Source organism: Mastigoproctus giganteus, chromosome 3, assembly GCF_048544385.1.
Source record: "Mastigoproctus giganteus isolate SK-2022 chromosome 3, ASM4854438v1, whole genome shotgun sequence".
Classification (NCBI taxonomy): Eukaryota; Metazoa; Arthropoda; class Arachnida; order Uropygi; family Thelyphonidae; genus Mastigoproctus; species Mastigoproctus giganteus.
Window position 1 is genome coordinate 117,859,051 of NC_143577.1, and position 23,044 is coordinate 117,882,094.

The 23,044-nt window shown below is 38.6% G+C and overlaps 1 protein-coding gene across 2 annotated transcripts in view; it reads right to left on the minus strand.

The window, feature by feature from the left end:
- Nucleotides 1–23,044, minus strand: part of LOC150088245 (suppressor of lurcher protein 1-like) — a 1,375,230-nt gene that overhangs the window by 449,027 nt on the left and 903,159 nt on the right. For both annotated transcript variants that reach the window (XM_090370656.1, XM_090370655.1), the window contains exons 5-6: nt 21,187–21,367; nt 8,045–8,259 (exon numbers count right to left, since the gene is read on the minus strand). In XM_090370656.1, coding sequence (XP_090226782.1) covers nt 8,045–8,259; nt 21,187–21,367 — 396 coding nt within the window. The remainder of the gene's footprint in view (nt 1–8,044; nt 8,260–21,186; nt 21,368–23,044) is intronic.

A 23,044-nucleotide genomic window follows, 5' to 3' on the forward strand; every position in this document is an offset into this window, starting at 1 on the left:
ATTAGTTTGACCAAATATAGATCACTTAACTTCAATTTTAAACGTTTCTGATATTTTAATTGCAATACATGACTTTCACAATCCAAATACGAAGAAAAAGAATCGCTCGGATCAGAGAGGCTTATAACTGAATTATGAATAGCTGTAAATTTTCGCAACAGATACGTTCCGATAAGAAAAGAGCAAGGCATTTTGTTTAGTCCGACAGGCCAGTGGTTCCCAATTTTTTGTCACTTAAGTCATACTTGAAGTTACAATACGGATATTCACGGCTCATCTAAATAGTGAGTCACTGAACTCAATGGACATTTTTATAATCTCTTGGGGGTTTCTCCTAATCTTTCCTAAGCACACTTGAAAAGAATCGTGGCACACCAGTTTTCGGCGGTACTCCTTTGGGAACCACTAAAATAAGCCAACGACGTGAGAATGCAATTCTGAGCAGTATACATTGGTTGGTTGGTTGTTGTAAGCGCATCAGAAACTTGGGCCATGATGAGCCATATAACATGTCTGTAAATTGTGTGTGTTCTGTGGTCGATTTTCTGTTTCTGGACGAAAAACCAGATTAAAACTATGCTTCCCTCACTTGAGAGTGACTAACTCAGTCACATTGTAAAAAGGCCTATAAAATTCTTCACATTATTGATGGGATTAGAACTGAGGTCTTTTCTACCCGGTGTGGGGAGGACGGTGATTTTATTAACTGTGCTACCTACGAAGGCAGCAGTATACAAACTCACTTTTCGCAGTATAAATACGATATGTTGTAACTCTCATTGGTAGGTTATGACAGCAAACGTTCTTGTCGACAACCTGACTAAATCCATATTACCAACAACTACTATTTAAGTGGTGACAAAAACGCTGCAGTCGACAACTGCTGAAAGATGCTTTGGGCTGAGCTTACCAATAAAGTTTCCTTTTGCTCAATTCCAGCAGTAGATACCGACGTTCGGAGAATAAAAAAAAAAAAAAAAAACTCATGAGGCAATGGGACCGAAGGTCATAGTTCAGACAGCATAGATAGATTGGTGGAGACGGCAACATTGGTAGAACTGTAATAACTCTTCTTTTTTATATATTTTGGCGTACTGCTGATTAGTTCGTCATCCATTAACCCATTAATGGATGACGTATTGATGGATGGCATATAGATGATTCATGACGTATTGTCCTTGTATTCGTCGCTCGTTGGTCTTTTACAATTGCAACTGAAAAGGAAGGCAAAGAACAACGGCGTCCAATGTAACTCAGGAATTCTTCTGCTGCTCCGCTATATTTGCGGCATCCATAAAGGATTATCATTAATTTGAATCGTGTTTTTTTTTTTTAATTTATAATTTCACTATACCCCGCTAAAAACTACAGCATCCTGAAGTGGCATGAAAACCGTTGAAAATCGCTGATTCAGTTAAGGCCCGAAAGACAGACGTTATATAAACGAAATTGAGATTTTCTTAGAGTAGATTTGCTACCAAATCAAGCTGTGGAAAACCCATTGAGTTTTCCACAGCTTGATTTGGTAGCAAACTGCGAATTATCGAAGAATAAAGCAGTATTTTTCTTTTTGTTCTGATTGCAAATCTCAATGTTGTACATTTGTAAGCATTTCAAGCAATTTATTTTCTGTAATTACCCGTTAAGCAAATGCATCTGTTTCTGGATCGCAGAAAGGAAATTGGTTGTCGATTTTAAATTAGTTGGTTCCGCTTTCTCTCCCTCCTCCTCTTTCTCTTCGTGTGCAGCCCTTAACTGAGAGTTCTTAAATAAATTGTTACTTGAAATGGCAGTTGTAATATATAAAGCAAATGTAAAGTAATGCGAATTAATTAAATGAATATCGAAGACTGAATGATAAATTGCAACAGCACTTATGGGATAAGGGTACACAATACCGATGATGATCCTCTAACATAATCCATATAACATATATCAAATTCACCAGAATTAACCCAAATAATTTTTTGCATGAATAAAACGAATACGACAATGAAATCATCGAGCATGTAAAACTGTAGGAAATAAAAAAAGAAAAAGATGTGGTTAAAACACCCAAAATGATAAGGCATATTTTGTGTATAAAGTACACGATACTCAACAAAATTCAATACATTTCTAACAGCAATTCTGATTCTTTTAAAAATTTCAGAACTTATTTAGAATAGTCTTTGGGGCCTTCTTACCAAATTTGGTGTTGGTTAGTTAACCTATTGCCCTTTACTTATCTCCTCTTAAGAATTACTGTACACCCAATGTCCGTCCGTGCGGGTAGCATAGTAGTAACACACACCTTCTCCACTGGAGAAGTATATTGTTTTTTTTATTTAAAGTATATGCCCCTACCCAGATTCGAGTTTCAAATTTGCTTGACGTCTCTTCGATGAGCAAGTAACAATTGTGAAGACGTTAAAAAATATATGAGCGATCCTGGTGACGAGATATATCCACAATACGTAAGGTAAGAGATGATGGACTAAGTGGAGAAGTGCTTCTACAATATGAGATCGTTCCTCTAAGTTTCGAATCCAATTTGCTTATAGCTATGCACACAGAGAGGCCATGCCGGACATTTACAATGACTATATAGCTTTCGTAGTTCGAGTCTTATGCTGTTGGGCCTAGGCTATGTAGAGATCTATGTATAATTTCAAGCTCTGAAGAATTACGTTTTTTTTTTTGGGGGGGGGGGGGCAAATCGATTTCGTAAAATGAAAAACTGTGCTCTATACGCTTCTGGTGCTTATAAAAATCGCAGATGAAATTGGACTGGACATTGTAAATTAAAAAAAAAAAAAAAGCCTGTACAGGAACTCTACTGCATTACTCAAGATTACGTCCAAACAGCCACCTTTTCAGGGGTAAGCAATTATAACGCCACAACGCTTGAAATAATGTGTTGTATCATTATAGCGTATAGTATATAATAATAATAAGATTCTTTATTTACATAAATTGTATAAAATAGTGATTCCTTACACAGAAAGACAGAGGAATCTTTTAATGCGTTGTTTACACAAGTGATTTTTTTAATAGTAAAAAAAACCTAAATATTATTAATAAATAAAAAACAAAATTAATAATCAAACTGTAAAAATGAAGAAGTAATTACAACGAAAAAATGGACTACAAATTGAGCAAAACATGAAACGACATCGGCTAACTAAGACCTGCACTTACATATACGATTTGAAGGATGCAAGTTGACTTTGATAAATACAGAGCTGGAGATGGACTGGTAGAATGGTACTACTAACGTAATAAGATAGTAATACCATTCTACTAGTCCCATCTTTAGCTCTGCTGGTGGAAACGTCTTGATGCAAAAGAATGGTAATTAATGCTTTCAAGAGCAATATTTTCCTTTTAGAACATTAATTTCCGTTCTATTACGTAAAGATATCGTTGCAATGCGGCGCTATTTTGAGAAGTAGCTGTAGCCTCAGAAAACAATGAGCTGATGTCATTTACAGAGCAGATAAATAAAAGGTGGAATCTAACAGAGAGGCCCTGAGTTACAGCAAACTGAAAAACTAAATGTCCTTTACAAACAGCAAGATAGGACAAGATGCCATCGCGATATGCCTTGTCTACAGTCCACAGGTCGATGTTGAGCGAGTTGAGAGTATCCAGAATCATATTTGGAAAGTGTCTCTGAAAATTCTGTAACCTCTGGAGCCTTGAGCATAGCATGGGGGTACTGCATGCGGAGATGTCTGCCTGGCAAACGCAACCAACTATGTTCCAGATGTTGATGTGATCCTGCTTAGCTGAGCACAGATGAAGGAGTGACTTTATTTTTTGCACATGGGCTTTATGAACTGTGGGCATGTTTTGCAGGTTGGAGTAGAGCGCAGACCACAAGTTGGCCCACTTCAGCACTCAGAATTCGAGGCCCCATAGTTTCCTGAGGCTGGTGGGTGGTGCCGCCGACCAAACTTCCACGGCATAGGAGAGTACACTACAGAAGTAAGTTGCAAGGTATTTCTTGTTTATTTGCTTATTGTGCGTTTTTCACAGATCTATTTTCATTCCCCAGAAGGCTCGCAGGGCTTTGGAATACTGAGCTTGTATTTATTTATTATAGGTGAGGTTAGCATCAAAGGATTACTCCTAGGAATTTGTGTATAAATACTGTCTGTGGGAGTCAGAATATTTCCTGCCAATTCCGGAGGTATAGAAGAAGCAGTATCAGCAGAAGTCATCCGACTTGGCGTAAAGATGAGATAGTTTGACTTCTCTGGATTAACTGACAGGCCAAAAAATTTGGCATACTTACAGAATGTATTTAGGTAGCTGTTTACAGATTCAGAGGAGGTTTGTATTTCTTGTGAATCACCAACATGGCTTTTGCATTGCAAGTAGTATACATAAATTACAATATCACCAGTATAAGATAAGAACGCTGAAATTTGATCCAGTAGTGGAACGAATACTGCTGCAAATAACAAGGCTGAAAGAGCACCACCTTGTGGGATCCCTACTTCAACGCTTTTAGAGACTGTAATGCCATTGCCTGTGAAGGGAAGCATTCTCCTAGAGAGCAGATTATTGAAGATCTCGAGAATATATTTCGGCATATCCCGTAGAATCTTTCAAGTAAGGCAAGAATAGGCGTTATTTGGACTGAGTCGAAAGAAGATTTCATTTCCAGAAAAATGGTGTGAAGATCTTTGTTGTCATTCAAGGCGTGAAGTATTTTCTGTGATAAGGACTGTAGACAGGTTACAGTAGATCTATTAGGCATGGCGTAATGGGTATGTTCGGGCCTATACATCAAGATTGCGAGTGCTACATCATTATAGATGCACTTCTCGAGGCATTTCAGGAAGGGAGAGGCAATTGATATTGGTCTGAAGTCAGCCGACCAATTTGAGGCTTTTTCGGAACTGCCACGACTCTGTATGATAACCAGCTTGAAGGCACCCGTGCAAATTTGAGTACTTTGTTGTAGAGTTGAGTGAGCTCTTTGCTGATGAAATAAGAAGCAATTTTTAGACTAAAAAGAGGTAATGCGTCAATTCCTGTGGTGGACTTGTCAGGTAGTGAATTTATTGTTTTTATTAGCTGTTCTTCGGAAATTTCTGTTTACTAATAGGTGAAGAAACGTTAGCGCTTCGTTCCAATGATATGCTTCGGACGCACGATTATCTCGCTTAAAACGCATATAAATTAAACAGATGCATTTTGACCCATAACTTGCTCTTATAACAGTGTTGTTAACCGCTGTTTTCTACATCACGTAAAAAAAAAACAAAGGCTTGATTCGATATTTACAGGGAAAGGAGGAAGTTTTATTGGCTTCTTTAGATGGTCTGCGTAGCAAAGTCGTATCGTCACCGTCCTCCCCCATACAGGGTGGAAAAGGCCCGGGTTCGAAACTCGTCACTGATGCGAGGAACTTTAATGGGCTTTTTTCACTCCGTGGCTGAGTTTGTCGGTCTCAGGCGTATATAACAAGGGTTTTTTTCCTTCAGAAATTGGGGTTTTTCGTTCAGCGAAACAGGCAAATCGACCAGAGGAACACACGCAATTTACAGACATAATATATATATATATATATATATATATATATATGGGCATATATAAAAAATTATGGGTGGCCCTAATATAATAAATTGAATTTGGCTTCTTTAGATAAAACTCTTTTCCACCTAGAAAAAGAGACAGTAATTTATATCACCGATAGAAATTCCAGTTTTTAGTCCATTAAGACTATGAAAATTCAGTGAATACGGGCATGAAAATAAAATAAGAAAACACCATGATCCTAACTGTATCAGTGCGTATTTTAAACAACTGACCTCTCTCACTCGACCACAATATTTAGTGACAATCTGATGCATGGTTAAAAAATGTGATCTCTTAGATCAGTAAAAAATACAATATAAATCATAAGTAATTCACTAAATGCGCTGATAATCACTGCATAATTGTAATTGAGATGTTCACGCTGTCTTTTTAAAACTTTACAAAGATTAGAGCCGATTTCATTCCCTAAGAAGTTAAAATATTGTGTCGAACCTGCAATTTGATGGTGCTTCAGTGAGATGGAATGTTGAGTTCAAAACTGAAATGGTTGAACTCAAATCTGGGATGAAAAGGACTTCATTTTCGACGACAGGAAACTTGAATTATTTATAAAAACACTGTTAAAGTATTTTTAATACACGAACCACAATATCTATGATAAATATATTCCATTCGTTGACAGTCATGCACGACGAACTCATCGAATTCTGCTCCTTAAAAAGAGTGTGTTAAGAAAGTCGTGGATACTGTTCGCTGTTTCTGCGAGGCTTATTTAATTTCTACCGTACCCTTGCCGTTGTTGCACATTTTAGCGGCACGTGATTATTTTAAAATTGGCTCAGCAATAACTTATCAATTTATTAAAAAAAAGTTTAAAGATCATTTCATAAGACGCCATATTTAATTTTCGTGAACAAATAAACAACGCGCTATAATGTATGATGCGTGTGGCGCTTAGATGTATTAATTAGAATTGAATATTGCCTATTATCCCACATTTCCACATTTAGCCAGAGTTTAAATCTTCAAATATTTTATGGTAAAAGAAAACAAATAATAATTAACATCAATTAATTAATAAACCAAATAAATCGGACTAATTTAAAAGAATTTATAAAAAATAGCGTAAACTTTGTAAATTATTCTTTATATAAATTTAATTAATTCTTTAACATCGGTTACGTCAGCGTGTATCGTGGAAACCACCCGGTACGAAGCCCAAATGGGTTACGCCGTACAAGTTTAGTTACAACTAATTTAAACTTCCTCCCACCAGGAGAGTTAATTTTTTTGTTGGTTTAAATTTTGATATGGATTTAAATCATATAAATGTTGACCTCCTGAAAATAAAAAAAAGAAGGATTCCGAAATTATGCGTAACGCAGAAAAAGAAAAGAAGACCGTTAAGTTTTTGTTTTTTTTTCTTATTTTAGAAAGAAGTACAGAGGATACCTTTCATTACACTTTAAAAGCCTAACATTATAGGAATGTTCTCGTGTTAAAATGATAAAATACAGGAACAAATTAAAAGAAACTGCTTTAAGTTTTACGAAGCCCGTTTTGGGCTGGAACTTATATTTCATTAAACGACAGTTCTCTCTCTTTCTCTCTCTCTCTCTAGATTATTTCTGTGAAGACTTTAAAGGAATAACTACATGTAAACAAATCTTGGACTAGCAAACGGCTAAAAACAAATATAGAATTCATTCAAGTGCTGTTGTTGCTCTCTCTCTCTCTCTCATTTAAGTCTGTCGAAACATGAATGATGGCTCACGAATAATGCATTAACTGCGTCGTTAAGTGATAGTCACATCAAATGACATTAATTTTAACGCTTAATACATCAATAAATCTCAAAGTGGCGCGGTCCATTCAGCTTCTTGAATTCTGTACACACACTACTTCACATTCCGGAGAATGTTTAAGACAAAATGTGTCCTACAGCCTCCTACGTTACATATATGAGCGTGGGGACGCATTTTGTCTTAAACAATCGGAGATCATCGCATCAGACTGTTTATACGCGCAATATTTTTTAAAGTTAGGGCACATTACGGAACAGTTGTAGTGGAAAAGCATCGCAACACGGAATCATTAGAGTGGTGGAAGTCAAACCGTTCCGTAACAACCGCGAAATAAGCGTTGTTTTATAGCCCACGGAAAAGCGATTGTCCGACAACCATATTTTCACGCTCGCAACTGTTCCAGGTTTCTGAACGATTTACTCCTGCGCCGAGTACATTTCGCTATGGCAAGCGTCCTGTGCAGCATCGCCAAGTGGTCTTTCGTTTCTTATAAAAACGCATAACGTTGAACGCCGCTCGAGCCAGCTGCCACGTATTACACCGAGCCCACGTGATTCTCGCCCGCATCACCATTCGAAAATAGGAAAGAGATAATTTATCAGTGTTCGCGCTGACTGTGCAACAACGCCACGGAGGTCACGAACGACAGCGACGCGATAACCTGTTTGCGGGCTGCTGACGACGGAACACCCCAAGGAGACACTTACTTTTGCTGAGGAAGCGATATGTGCCTCGGAATCCCGTGTTATTGCCGTGTTGCCAGTCGGAGTGGAATTCGAATATGAGGCTGTTCCCGGAGGAGTAGTGGATCTGGTCGATGTCGGCGATCTTCCCGCACAGCACAGCGTTCCACGGCGTGTTCTCGTTCACCGCTGCCTCCGCAAGGTGAAGAAATAACTTCACGAAGTCGCCGTAAATGCACCTGCCGAGAGAATGAGAGGAAGAGAAAGAAAGAGAGCATAAGATTTCTGTTGAAGCTTTTGATGGAATTTTCAGGAATAAAGCAGTATTTGACAGGAAGTTTGGCGGCTCTTTTAGGAAGGCCAGGGGAAAGAAAGTGGTGAGAAGGATGTGGAGAAGAAGAAGAAGGGACATGGTTTTCTTTAGAACAGGAATATTTTTTTTACTTACCGTACCTCGCAGCTGTCCACCAGACTGTCACGGTTGAGTTTTATTGCTCACAATTCCATTAAGCAAACTCACTATTTTTTTTTTTAAAGTAAACTCAGTATTACATTTTTATGCTTTACCTTATACAATGAAAATGCTTTAAATACACAGAAGCTCTCATTTAACGACTACTCTAGAACTATTTTGATATCACCAGATGAAAGAATGCAACAGGCTGATGTGGATGAAAAAGAGGTGGAACAAACACGATTCAGTTATAAATCTCGAAACTTTTTTACAAATGGTGCAATCTTTATCTGAAAGAGAAACTACAATATTGAGACACCCACAGGCGCCACATTCTTTGCAGATGCTGCGGTAAAAATTTGGATCAAAGAACTTTAACACTAATCTCTAATAGTAATCACTAAAGTGTCACGCATTTCTTTTTAACATTTTGCATTTTCATTATTGACTTCTGGAAAGAATATGCGCCACGTCAGATACAAGTGTCTGCTTACTAAATTTACAGGGCTAGAAAGATAGAGACGAATACAATAATTATTTGAACCACGTGTAATCAAAGACACATATCATGCACATTTTCTTCGGGTTCAGTATATAGATTACAGCGGGTACCCCAAATGGATGCAATCAAGGAATGGCATATTATTTCATTCTGTAGCCTATTCCTATTCAACAGGAAGGTGCTTTTAATTTGTTACATTAAACAACTGATTCTTTTCTGTAGCCGATAAATTAACATGTCTATGTTAGTCACCCTATTACAGCTTGTCAGTTTGACTTCTGTTCCAGGGAAAATAATAGAGTCGCTAGTTAAAGAAGCATTGTACGATCATCTAGACAAGACTGCAGCAATAATTCAGACACAGCATGGGTTTGTCAAGGGGAAGTCTTGTCTGACCAGTTTGGTTGGATTCTATGATGTGGTCAAAAAGGAACTGGATGAAAAAATAATTTTGATATCATATACTTGGATTTCAGGAAAGATTTTGATAGTATTGCGCATGGAAGACTGCTGTACAAATTGGAGCACTATGATAGTTGCTACAATGGATAAAAGGGTGGTTTAGCGTGGAGAATACAGAGGGTAGCTCATGGACTAATGTTATTAGTGAAGTCCCACAGGGTTAGATGTTGGGTCCACTGTTGTTTTGTTTATTTATCAATGAGATTGATGAAGGTATATCAGGTTTAATATCGAAGTTTGCAGATGATAAAAAAGGTTGGCAGGGTTGTTAATAACAGTAATGACAGTATTATGCTGCAACAGGATCTGGAAAATTTGGGTAGATTGGCTGAAAAGTGGCAACAGAAGTTTAACATTGACAAATTCAAAGTACTGCATATGGGTAGCAAAAGCAGCAACCCCAGAGTAACATATCAACTGTGCGGTACTGCACTCAGGATAGCGGAGAATGAAAGAGACCTTGTGGTAATTGCGCAGTTACATGTGAAGTTTTCTGAGCACTGTAGACAGACTACCAGAGTAGGTCATGGGGTTTTATAAATGATATACAGGAATTTTGCGAGCAGGGATAATCTCTTTGGAGGTGATTATCTCTTTGTATAAGGCAATGGCCAGGCCACACCTTGAATACTGCATACAGGTCTGGAAGCTCATTTTCCGAGTTTCCACGGGTCGCGGCGCACGGCTGCACACGCCGGATTCCAATGATGTAACCCTAGAATCCCAGTTATGCTAATCTGGAAGACCAACAGCATCACTGGGAGGTCCCCTCACCATGTACAGGTGCCCACGTCGAGGGGCAATAGACTACTATATTTGGCCTTATATTCGACAATATAGAGTAGTAGACACAGAACTTTTCAGGCTCCCATGGCAGTCGAAGACTGGCAGAAGTTTTAAGTCTTTCTTCAATCCAGAATGATAGTTTTTTTCTCAGGACGAGTCCTTAAACGTTTCATCGACTGAGTGACAACAATCAGTGGGCGAAACGGCTAATTTCTGCAAATTTCATATGTCTATCAAAGCCTTCCGTTTTAAAATCCTCCATATTAAGTGTTAACATCATTAGTTTGCCGTAAAGTCTGAAACTGGAATTTCTTGCTAAGAATAGCTTACAGTAGATTATCAGTATTGGCTTCATTTTAAATTGTTTTCTGGCTTATTCCTCTTCAAAGATCGTTCGTATTTATTAAATGCGATTGTAATTCTGTCAATTGTAGATTTAAGGGTTCTTGGGAATATATGAATTTACTGCTCATCGTTGTACCAACTTTGATCCTTTCTTATTTTGAACTATACATTCGGTATTTGTAACCTTTTTTTCATTAGATGTTTTTATCGATTATTCTAATAAAATTTTATTCGTGAACATAAAAATCAGACATTACAAGTATTTTGAATCAAAAAATAACATCACGATTCATCTTATATTTGAATGTTTATATAATGGTCTGGATGAAATGAACGTACTGCAGGTCTTAGCAAAGCATTAGCATTATTAGAGGTATATGATGCAAGAAAGCAAGCTGATGCAGCATCAGCCAAAAAAAAAAAAAAAAACCCTCCCATTTAACCCCTCCATTCGTTCCAAATAGCCTGTCCAGTTCAGCTTTAAATTCATTTAGGCTATCAACTTCCACAACAAAAGACGGAAGTCTGTTCCACCAATCAACTACCCGTTGGATAAAGGCAAATTTCCGCACATCTATTCTACAACTGTCTTTCCTCAATTTGAATCTGTGCCCCCTCAGATTCTTAATCTGAGAAAGAGGAAGAATCCCACCAGCATTCAGCTTGCTCAACCCATGCAAGGCCTTATACATATCAATCAGATCACCTCGCAGGTGCCTACTTTCGAGGCGCTGCAATTTGCAGAACTTAAGCCTTTCTTCGTAAGAGCACTCCTTTGTTCCCCTCACCAATCTTGTTGCGGTTATTTGTACTCGTTCTAGCAACTCTGCATCCTTCCTAAAATGAGGCCCCCAGACCTGTACACAGTACTCTAGGTGTGGCCTGACCATTGCCTTGTATATCGAGATAATCACCTCCCTGTCCCTGTTAGCAAAATTCCTATATATCATTGACAAAACCCCATGGCCTACTCTGGCAGCCTGTCTACAGTGCTCAGAAAACTTCATATCTGACTGCGCAATTACCACAAGTTCTCTTTCATTCTCCACTACCCTGAGTGTAATACCACCAAGTTGGTACGTTTCTCTTCAGTTATTGCTACCCATATGCAGTACTTTGCATTTGTCAATGTTAAACTTCAGTTGACACTTCTCAGCCCATTTGCCCAACTTATCTAGATCCAGTTGAGCAGCATACTGTCTCGACTGTCGTTAACAACCCTGCCAACCTTTGTATCATCTGCAAAGCTAGATATTATACCCGATATACCTTCATCAATATAATTGATGAATACACAAAACAACAATGGGCCCAGCACTGAACCCCTAGGGAACTCCACTGATAACATTTGTCCACGAAGAGCAGTGTCCATTGATTACCACTCTCTATCGTCTCCCACTCAACCATCCGTTTATCCATTGTAGCAACTTACCCTTAATGCCATACCTCTCCAATTTGTACAGAAGTCTTCCATGTGCAACAGTATCAAAAGCTTTCCTGAAATCCAAGTATATGATATCAAAATTATTTTTGGCCTTCAGTTCCTTTGTGATCACATCATAGTATCCAATCAAATTGGTCAGAAAGACCTCCCTTTAACAAACCCATACTCTGTCTGAATTATTACTGCAGTGTCTAGGTGATCCTGCAATGATTCTTTAACCAATGATCCCATTATTGTCCCCGGAACACAAGTTAAACTAACAGGTCTATATTTACTTGTGTCACCCTTTGAAACCCCTTTGTGAATTGGTGATACATTTGCACACCTCCAGTCCATGGGGACCTCCCCCTGATTCCAAGAAAGCTCTCATAATTATGGCTAAGGGTTTGCTTACTTCTTTTGCTGCCTCCTTTAATATAACTGGATAGATCCCGTCCACTCCAGGTGCCTTTTTTATGTTTAACTTCAACAATTTCCCCTCCACTTTGCTCCCAGCGAATAGTTCTCAAAGAGATCTATTCGCTGGACTATTCGAATTTGATATTACCATCTGAAAATTTTGACTGATTTTACAGAAGCGTAATGTTAATGTGATCTAATTATAGTAATCGATTTTAGCTTATTGAAACAGCGTAATTTTCATAATAACTGCAGTTTAGTTGACGTGGTACACTTTTGTATCAACTCACAACTAGTAATGATGATAATAAGAATAAAATAATTACCCACGTTATAAAAATCTACTGTAAATGTGTTGCCGAACAGAGAATACCAATACTTTTTTTTTTTAATTTAAGAATTATAGAAATAGGGTACTGTATTTAGTATGCTTACTAAGTCATACAGGTTAGGGGTATTACACAAGTGTAAATTCTTTTAAATATCGCATGAGACAAATCACTGCAAACAGTGTATTCGAGAATAAAACCTTTGGCAATAATCGTACGAAAATGATTCTTCACAAATCATAAAATAAACAGACAAGAAGCGTGTGTTGAACAAAAACAAAGTGGAAAAAATGGCGAACTTTTTCAAAGCAATTAAGAGAGTATGAGTCTGGTTTGGTTCAAATTATCGACAATAACAATGACAAAATCAATGAAAGTTACAAACACCTAAAGGATAAAAATGCAAACAGCTTGACCCGATAATTTAAAAGTCCGACAGGATGAAATGGCAAGAAAATGCCGGCATAATGAAATTGGTGACAACTGATAAGAGGTCAACAGTAGAATATCAACTGTTCGAGTTGTCGTCGTGTATAATGTACTCGCGTGTGTTATTAATATTTCAGTCAAAAAGTTCTCATGGAAGTTTTTCCTCTTCTTTAGAATGACATTCTATAGCCGGTACTAATAACAAAACCTTGGATGTGTCTTTGACCAAATGAATATCTTTCTATATTTGGATGCTTCATAACATGTGGGACGTGCTTTCAGGATTGGTTTGAATACAATGAAAAAGCACGACCCGCAATGTTATGAAACATCCAAATATAGATTTTGTTTTGATTTTTTTTAAAGAACTATCTTTAGTAAGTTCCGTTTTGGTGCTTTCAGTAATGAAATATGAATGAAAATAATAGCGTAAAAAATAAGAATAAGCAGATGTTTATTAATACCTGGTATATGTCCTTATTCTAATTTATTTTTTATTTAATATAATTTGGAAATTTTTTTAGTAAGAATAAATAATTTTTATTTTTTATTATTTTTTGCTATTGAAAACACTACTTTTTTTAGGATTTAAATAAAAAAAAACTCAAATAGCCACAGCATCGTAATCATTCAGAATCAGACACATGTTTATATCAACTGTTTTCATTGTTTTCAGGTGCTGAATCGATCTTGAAAGTACGGGATACACGCTATGAAATACTCTGAATATAGACAGCTGCGCTCTTCCTTATGAAAATTCTCAGAAAAATGATTGTTTTTATTCACGTGCTGTTTCAGTACTGGGAATGGTTTATTTTTGCCCCTAAAGCATCTGTTACCATGCATTTTAAACAAATCCTCAGATATGAACATAACAACATATTCAAATCCAGTTGTTGTTGTTTTTTATTAACAAATCTTTCTTAACAAAAACAAAATTTCTTAACAAAACTAATACAGTACTACAATTACACTTCTCACGGTGCAATCATATGCTGTATTTTACTTATTCTTATGATTTTATTATTGCCTTATTTTTTATTTTGTTTTGAGGAATTCTGGGATCAAAGCTATATCGTGTGACTGAATTTGAAGCTAGTTTTTGAACTAATTTTGAGGATTTTTTACTTAATTGTAATTAATAAATAGTTTGGACAGTAATAGTCATGCAGACTAGCTTATCTTTGTATTGAGATAAGTAATTATAAAGCTACAACTTAATATTCCGATAGCCTTTATTTTCATATCGATATTTTGGCTGACTTCGTTAACTTCTGACCAGTAAACAGTGGTTCAGTAAACTGCAGTAGTCATTCCAGTGTAATTCTAAAGTGTAATAAGTGTGATATATTTAATATAATAATAATACAATATCACATTGTTGTTGATAATATATCACACTTATAATAATATAAGTGTAATATATTTAATAACAACTGAAATATAACATGCATACCACGCGTCTTCTGTGTTGAATATAATAAGAAAATTCATGATTTATACATTTAGTAAACAGATAACAAAAAAACAGCATTTTCAAATGCTCACTGTTTAAACCAAGAACATTTCTTTTCTGCGCATCCGCTATTAATTCTACAATCAGCGTACGTTCCATTGATGAGATATGAGAGGCTTGATGAATCTTCCTAGAAGAGCCAAATATTAAACTTCATGAAAATCCGTCCACTGAGAATCGAGTTATTTGAAGAGGGATGGAAATGATGAAGGCGATAGGCGCTTTACGCATATGCGAATGCACCTAAAACACCTGATTCATTTGTTGATTTTAGTTTTGATTTAATGATTAACTGAACGTAAAATTTACAGAAACGAAAATTTACGCATTTTCAAAATTTTCTAAGGTTCGATTTTTGGTCCACTATTCCACATTTAGGGGCCAAGGTGATGTGCAAGCGGAATACACGAACCTACTAACGGGTTCACCGAGCCTCTCCATCCCAATTCCACTCTCACCTCCACGGAGTGAGAGTGGAATTGGGATGGAGAGTCCCAATTAGTCCCTGGGACCTGAGCAACCTAGAAGAAGGTTGGGTTTCAATCCCAGCGGGAATCTAGGTCAGGTGTAGACGAGAGAAGGAAGGATATCTAGGGCCTTCCCGTCAACATTCTATGAAGACCGGGCCTACATATCTGATTACAGGTAGGTCGGCCGGTAATCCGAGTTTTGGTGGCGGAGGAACCTAAACAGGTCAACGGCAGCAAACGCAGCTTCAGTTGGGGGAAGCTACTATCAACAGGGGAAGCAACGGGAAACTACCCTGTAAAGCAAACATATCCCAAGAAACCAATGATGAGCGAGCAAGAGAAGACAGAAAGAACTGGAAAAGAAAAAGGTGGAGACAGCTTATCCAGAGGACCTGACTAGTCATAAGACTGAATTACCAGATGATATTATTTCACATTAATTAAATGTCATATTCTTTCTCCCCTTTTGCAGGGCCTTGCAAAAGGGGAGAAAGGTGGTGGCCAACTCGATGTGACGCACTCTGGCCGACACAGAAGGGAGAGCCCCCAAATGGAATAATACAACTTTAACAAAAGAAAAGGTCCCCTAAATTCAACTATTCACCTGGAACCCGCCCCCTCCCCCATCGATACCATAGCATTCGCCTTGGTTTTACTTAGACTCACGAATGAACGATAGCAACAAACAAAAACTTGAAAAAAAAAAAAAAAAAAAAAACTAACAAAAATAACTTCACGCTACGCACTAATTGAAAGACTTGACAGTCCAGAACAAGGCAGATAATATCTTGACATCTAACAAAAACCATTCGTACCATGAAATAGTTATCTTTCCATAAATATGTACAAATGACATCGAGGGAAAAAAAAACAAATTAAAATCAAATTATTTTGTTTTGCTTCTTCTAATTATGCTCACTGCACGACAAAGTGAGTCACTTCATTTCACGAAAACGAATCGGCTAGATTATGTACTTATCGACGAAAAAATTATGTCACGTATAAATGTACCGCTGAGCTTCGTCTTCTGATTAATGGTATTCTTCTGCTTGATGTTTTAGGGAATACAAATATCTTAACTCAGTGGCTCAGTATCGCGTTTCTGAAAACAAACTCTTCGCACTACAACAATATTCTTGGGCAATTGAACACCTTAAAGCATAATCTGCTCGGAAATCTGAAGTAAATTTTATATGGCCACAAAATGCAAGTTTAACAGATTAAAATATACTAAGAAAAGTAAAAATAATAAAGGAATGTAATTTAAACGAGTGAAATGAATAAAGTAAGTGGCTGATGGTCTCTGTAACTATACAAACATCTTTCTGCCAAACAGTTAACACCCCTTTCTTGATTTATTACTTCCTAATCGGAACTACTGTTTTTCACATCCACTTTATAATTTCGGACAAGCATATCGGAATGGGGGACATTTTGAAGAAAACTATCAGATTCTAAAATAACCTATTTTATGAAAGGTTAGATACGTGTTAACTGCCAAAGCAACAGGGGCTATGAGGCGTCGGTATATTGTTGTCTGCAACTGCGTGTAAATAAATGAATCTGCAGCCATTATTAACCCACTGCAGGATGGAAGCCTCCTCAACAATTCACGTTGAGAGAATGGACCATAATCTGCCACGCTGGTCCAGTGTGGGTTGGCAGATCAATCGTATTTAGCAGTCAGGGGCTTGAACCCCGGTCTACTCAATGAGCATGTATTACTGGACTCCAGCTCCTGACCACTTGGGCTACGGAGGCCTTTATTTTGTGGTAAATTTGGTTTTCTGGGAGAAAATGGATACATTTGCTGAGGCTGAGTAACTCAGCCACGTTGTGAAAAAAAAGCCGTTAAATTCCTGAAGGGATTCGAACTCGCCTTTTCCACATGGCGGGTAAGCGGTGATTTTAACGGCTGAGTTACTTGTAAAGACCGATTTTATGAATTTTGTTATTACAAAAAACAAAAAAAAAAGATTTCTTTTAAGAGCAACCGCTCTTTTCCATTTTGGAGGAACTTCAGCTTTCAGAAGTAGAGCAGCGTATATTGAGTGAAAGAGATTTGCATTTTATACTATGTTAATCGCTTTCATGAATAGTGTCAAAAACTAGATCTTCTTAACGAAAACAATGAAAACTTGAAGAAAATGGGTTCTTTAATGTCTTCAAATGGGCAGAGGGTGATTGTTTCATACAAGTGCAAATCTAGGAATGACATCTTTAACGCATTAGAAAGTTTTGAATCCCTTTTGAAGTCACAAAACGGATGCAAGAAACAACTTATTTAGCTTGACCTCAGCAAACCTTTTGATACGGTACAGCATGCAATCCTATCATATAAATGGAGATAACTGGAAATACTGGTAAATTTTTCCTAAGAGCAGAGGTGGCTAAAAGACAGGTGACAGGAGCGATAATAAATAGTCATTTTTCAGAGTGCTCCAGTGTAGCAGCCCAACTCCTCAGGCATTAATTCTAGGGCACTCCCCTGTTTTTAATCTTTTTAATGACATTGAAAGGAGTATAGGAAAACCAAAGTTGGTTAATGAATTAAAGGAAGGAAGGGTAGTTATCGACCACAACATGTTGCTTCGAGATGACTGGGACCGGTTACAGATATGGTCTGAAAAATGGCTACTGAAATTTAATATTAAACAACTAGGTGAAATCTACGAGTTAAGTATAAACTACACTGCTGTGCAAAACTTAAGGACCAGTCAGGTTTTCACCTGTAACTTCTCATAGACGTGGCATGGATATGGGAAAAAGCATAACCAAAGGACCCTCGGGAGGTACAGAAATGATGAAGGAAACAACACCGACACAACAAAGGAAACAAAACGGTATAGAGGGACTCTATTCAAAAATGGCAACATAGCCCTCGCTGCCATGATACAGATGCATCACTGCCAAAGATGGAACAAAGGAAAGAGGTGGCCCTCAGTAGGAGATATAGTCACCTCTAATGTCGATGCAGCCTTTGCACTGCCTCTCTATACTTAGAACAATGTTGTTGATAAGTTCTTGCGGTAATGTCGTTCATTCCTCTGTCCACACCCATTTTCTGGTGGGTGTGGACGTGCCGCTAGGCGTCTCCCAAGAGCGTCCCATATGTGTTCGATGGGACTTAGATCGATGGAACCGGCAGGCCAATCCATACGTACAATGTCCTCACTTTCCAAAAGCATATCAACGGCTGCAGTGCGGTGTGGCGTTATCATCCATAAACACAAACTCGGGGCCAATGGCACCTCGGAACAGACGCACATGGGGAAGGATCACCTCAGTACAGTAGCGTGCACTGGTTGCAGTACCGCCTTCCAGTATCTAGAGTTGTGTACGTCCATCCATGATAACGCCTCCCCAGACGAGAACACCTCGACCGCCATATCGATCTCTTCAGTGATGTTTGTGGGGTGATACCGTGTGCCAACCTCTCGCCAGATTAGCTGACGTCCAGAATCGCTGCTGAGACTGAATCTACTCTCATCAGTAAAGAGTACCTTACTCCATTGCGCTGCTGTCCAGTCCTTGTGTTCGATGTACCACTGTAAACGGTGTGTTTGATGTACCACTGTAAACGGTGTCTCCGATGGGCAGGTGTTAAAGGGACACAGCGTACTGGCCGTCGGGCAAACAGCCCTCCTTTGTGGAGTCGCCTGGTCACAGTAAACTGCGATATCCTGTGCTCCTGTGCAGCTAGATTGCAATTGATCTCGCTGTTTGGTGTCGGTCCCTCTTGGCCTGTAGGAGTATATAGCGGTCATCATTGGGCGTTGTTTTTCGTGGATGATCACCACTGGTCCTTCGAACAGCTGTATCTGTCGTTCTGCAGGCCGACCACGTACGTGAGACGATGCTATGGGCGATACCGAACTCTGCAGCCACACTCCTCGCACTTCGACCTTCATCGAGCTTCCCAATTATTCGACCCCGGGTAAAGTCATCCAGAGGATGTCTACTGGCCATTTCGTTCTCTGTAGTAGTACTTTATGAAACCGATCGAACGTCTGTAACAATCCTGCTCACCATTCGGTAATTTGCACATAACTGCTGAACTGCACTTCTGCTTTTATCTGTTTATGTGAGCTCTCTCATCATGATTCAAATTTTTGCATGTGCGCCAGCTTTCTCCCGAACGACCACAGTTATGCAAGTCGCCACAGGCTGTTTCGTTTGATTTTGTGGTTATAACCTTTTGAAATAGTGTTGGTATTTAAGTTTTGCACACCAGTGTATAAGGAAAGGGGATAAAAGTGATTCAGGACGAAAAATACCTTAGCGCTTATAATACAACCTGATATCAAATAGAATTACCCAGCACAGAAATCAAATGAAGTGATCGATATTAGATCACAACGGATTACACAGATGGGTAATCTCAGCAGTTTACAGAACAGTAGATTTCGCTGTATGATTGCTGTAGATGAGTAAATCTCAATTTTTTTTTTAATACGTGGCTTATTAAAAAGAGGGAGGGGAGAGAGAATCTCTCTTTCTCTCTCTTTTTTTTTTAATACGCCACGGGAATCCTCTCTTTTTTTTCCTTAAGACGCCACGGGAACCCACCTCGTTTTTTTCCTCTGGAGTGGGCCCCCAGAGGAATCTGGCTCACCTTTTGGCAACATCAAGTGGGTCAGAGTCTCGAATTGAGACATAAAGTCTAAAGTGTGTTTGGTGTCAAGCGGAACCAGGGGTTTCCCCCATCTCCGCATTGCTTGCATTGTGATGGGTGTGCCAGTTTACTGGAAATGCCAGATATTCAAAAGTGTATGGATATTGTACATGTGTAGTGTCGTGTACCGTTGTTCATCTGGTCATTTAGCCGCTGGACTCCTACTGAGGCCCAACGTTGCCCCAATTTAGCCCCGTGGAGGCAGACCAGGAAACGCCAGTCGACTAAGATTTACTCTGGCAGGTCCTGCCACCTAATTTCCTGAGATTTCAGTGGCTAGGACCTAAAAAAAAAAATATATATATATATATACACACCCTCTATGCGCTTGCGTGGCAGGGAGGCGCTAGGAATGAGAGGCCAAAAGTAGTGGGCGAAGGTGATTTTAGATTGTGTGGGGCATTGCGTGCAGGTAGAGTGGGGGAGTAGATTGAAGACTGGGGGGGAAAGGCAGAGACATGGAGCCGATAGAGAAGACAGCTCCAGTTTACAGTGGGGCAAGCCCATGCCCCACCAGAGAGTAAGAATGGGGGTGGCGCGTGGGGGGATACGGTGGAACCGTCACCTCCCCCACCCGCCGGGGAGGGGTGGAATAGATGAGCCAGGCAAGGGAGCTGGCTCAGGTCGCCAATACGGCGTGCATGCAGAGATTGCGATTTGTTCATGTGGCATTTGGTATAGACTAGTAGGATTGAGCCGCTTGTAGGATTTAACTCCTCTTCTCTGATGTCCGTGTGAGCCAAGTTTGGCCGCCTATTTGGAGGTTGCTCATTGGAAATGGGACCCGTCCTGTTAAATCAGATTTTATCATTTTAGAATTCAGACATAATTAGCACTATTGGGACTGCCCACCTCCCATGGTGTGGACGAGTACCCAGAATCATCTGTCCAGGTGATTGATAATTCTGGGTAGCCAAGTAGCCAGAACAGAACATACACATAATACACACAAACCTCCGTCACACACATATCTGTACCATTTGTAGTGATACTGTTTTGTAGTGATATGAACTGACGTTCTAGAGCCGCCCTTTACAAAAGCACATGTTTTCAGACGGGTAACAAGGCAACAAGTGATGAATGTCAATATAACGAATCTGTAAACTATGTTCTAAGGATATTTATCTGTTTCCAGGAAAAAAAAATCTTTCTTTCGTGTCGCAAGTTTTACGTAATCGTAAAATAAAAATTAAGTAATAAATACCAATATAAATTATTCTGATAAAACAATTGGCTTATTTTAAACCAAATCGAAGAAATTTTGCGATAAAACAAAGTTTAATATATGTATATACATGTATATATATAAAAACGAGAAAGTACATTTTCGAAGAGTTATGAAGAAAGCGACTTACTCCAAATTTTTCTTCTGGACGTCAAACTCGTCGAAGGTGACTTCTACAATATCGTTATCTTCCCCCAAGAAAGTATAGAGGAGACAATCAATGTTATCTTCATACGGGACGGGCCAGTTCGGGGAGGTGAAGACTCCGTATTCTTTACCATAGGTGTCGTCAAACACGATACAGTTGCAGCCTAGAAGGGAAAAGAGAAATAGTAAGATGTGTGACACTCAGCGAAAAATACTGTTAAGGTCAAAGTATGGCAAAAATACTGTTAGGGTCAAAATCAGAATTCTGGGAGATTAATTGCTACAGAACCTGGAAAATTCATTCGTCTTCTACAATATATATGATGAGCTTCAATTAAGGGCAACGAGCGGTTAAGAATAAAGCAACCTGAGAATACTGGTTACAGAAATTTTAAGTCCTTACTTGTATTATCTACAGAAACTAAGCATACTCAAAATCCGCAATAACAGGATCGTAATTTAAAAAAATTGAGGACTTAAAATCTTATCATTTAGAAATCAATACGCGATCCTGAACGCAAATGGGGGTGGGGGGCTGCCGTTGCTGTCATGTTGTTTGAGGCTTGGGGACGAAAGGGAAACTAAAGGCTGTAATTCGCCAATAAAAGTTACCGCACTATTTTTAGGAATGTGAGCACTGTGTCTACATCCGACCCGTTAGCCAATAACAGTTTCAGAGTAGAAGTGGACTGGGCTGTTTGCTTTAACAAGAATGCAGCAGACTGAGCTGTTTAATCATGTCTTTAAATGAGACGTATTCTTCGGGGATGTTATCCATCCAGAAATAAACTGCTCGCACACGCCTTGCATACCACGATAAATAATTTTAATAAACAAACATTACGTTATAAACCCTTTACCTGGTTCTTGTTCATGTATAATGAGTCAGAACAAGAATTACAAATTGACCTTTCTCTAACAGCTGATGTCATAATTACATAACATAATAAGGCGTCTCCAATCCAGTGTTCTCACAGCCTCTCGCTTCCGGTCCCCCAGACATGCTGCGTTAGTCCCTACTTAATTTTGCTGTTGAAAAGCCCATTCAAAAGTCTTCTTATGTTTCTCCCCTTGTTTTTGTTTAAAGCTATCTGACCAAATTTCTTAACGCAAAAGGCTTCTTTTATTTTTCTCTTTTCAAAGTCTCTTTTCCCCCATTACCTCAAAGTCCCATTACTGTATGCCTAATTGTATTGCAACGCATATTCTGCCAATTATGATTCTTTAATGCTTCATTTGGCTATATGTTTGTTGTATTCATCAAACTTCAAACGCGCATAGTGAGGTTAATTGCAGAGCTTGATACAGCATGAATGCAATCCAGTATTTATTATGTACGACGATAGCTTTCCCGGATTCAGATATTTCACATGCTAGAATAGAGTCTGTATCGTGTGAGATAGTTGGAAACAAAGGTATAATGCGAGTAGGAGTAATCTACAGATCAGGTGATTGTGAAGATTATGACAAAAGCCTCTACATGCAAATGGAATGGGCAAGTAAGCGTCAATGCCTTATTGTGGGTGATTTCAATTTGCCTCTAATTGATTGGAGTAAACGGGAAGGAAACTCAACATGGGGAACGAAATTTTTAAATCAACTAGATGACTGTTATTTGTATCAACATGTCAGGGAAAGTATTAGAGAAAAGAATATCCTAGACCTCATCATCACACATGAATCAGATGACATAACAGGGCTGACAGTAGAGGAACCAGTAGCAGGAAGTGATCACGGAGTTCTACGGTGGATGATGACGAGAGAGGTAGCAGAAGTAAAAGGCAAAGGAATGGGTTTTAATTTCAGAAAAGGAAATTACGATGCCTTAAGGTACTGCATGG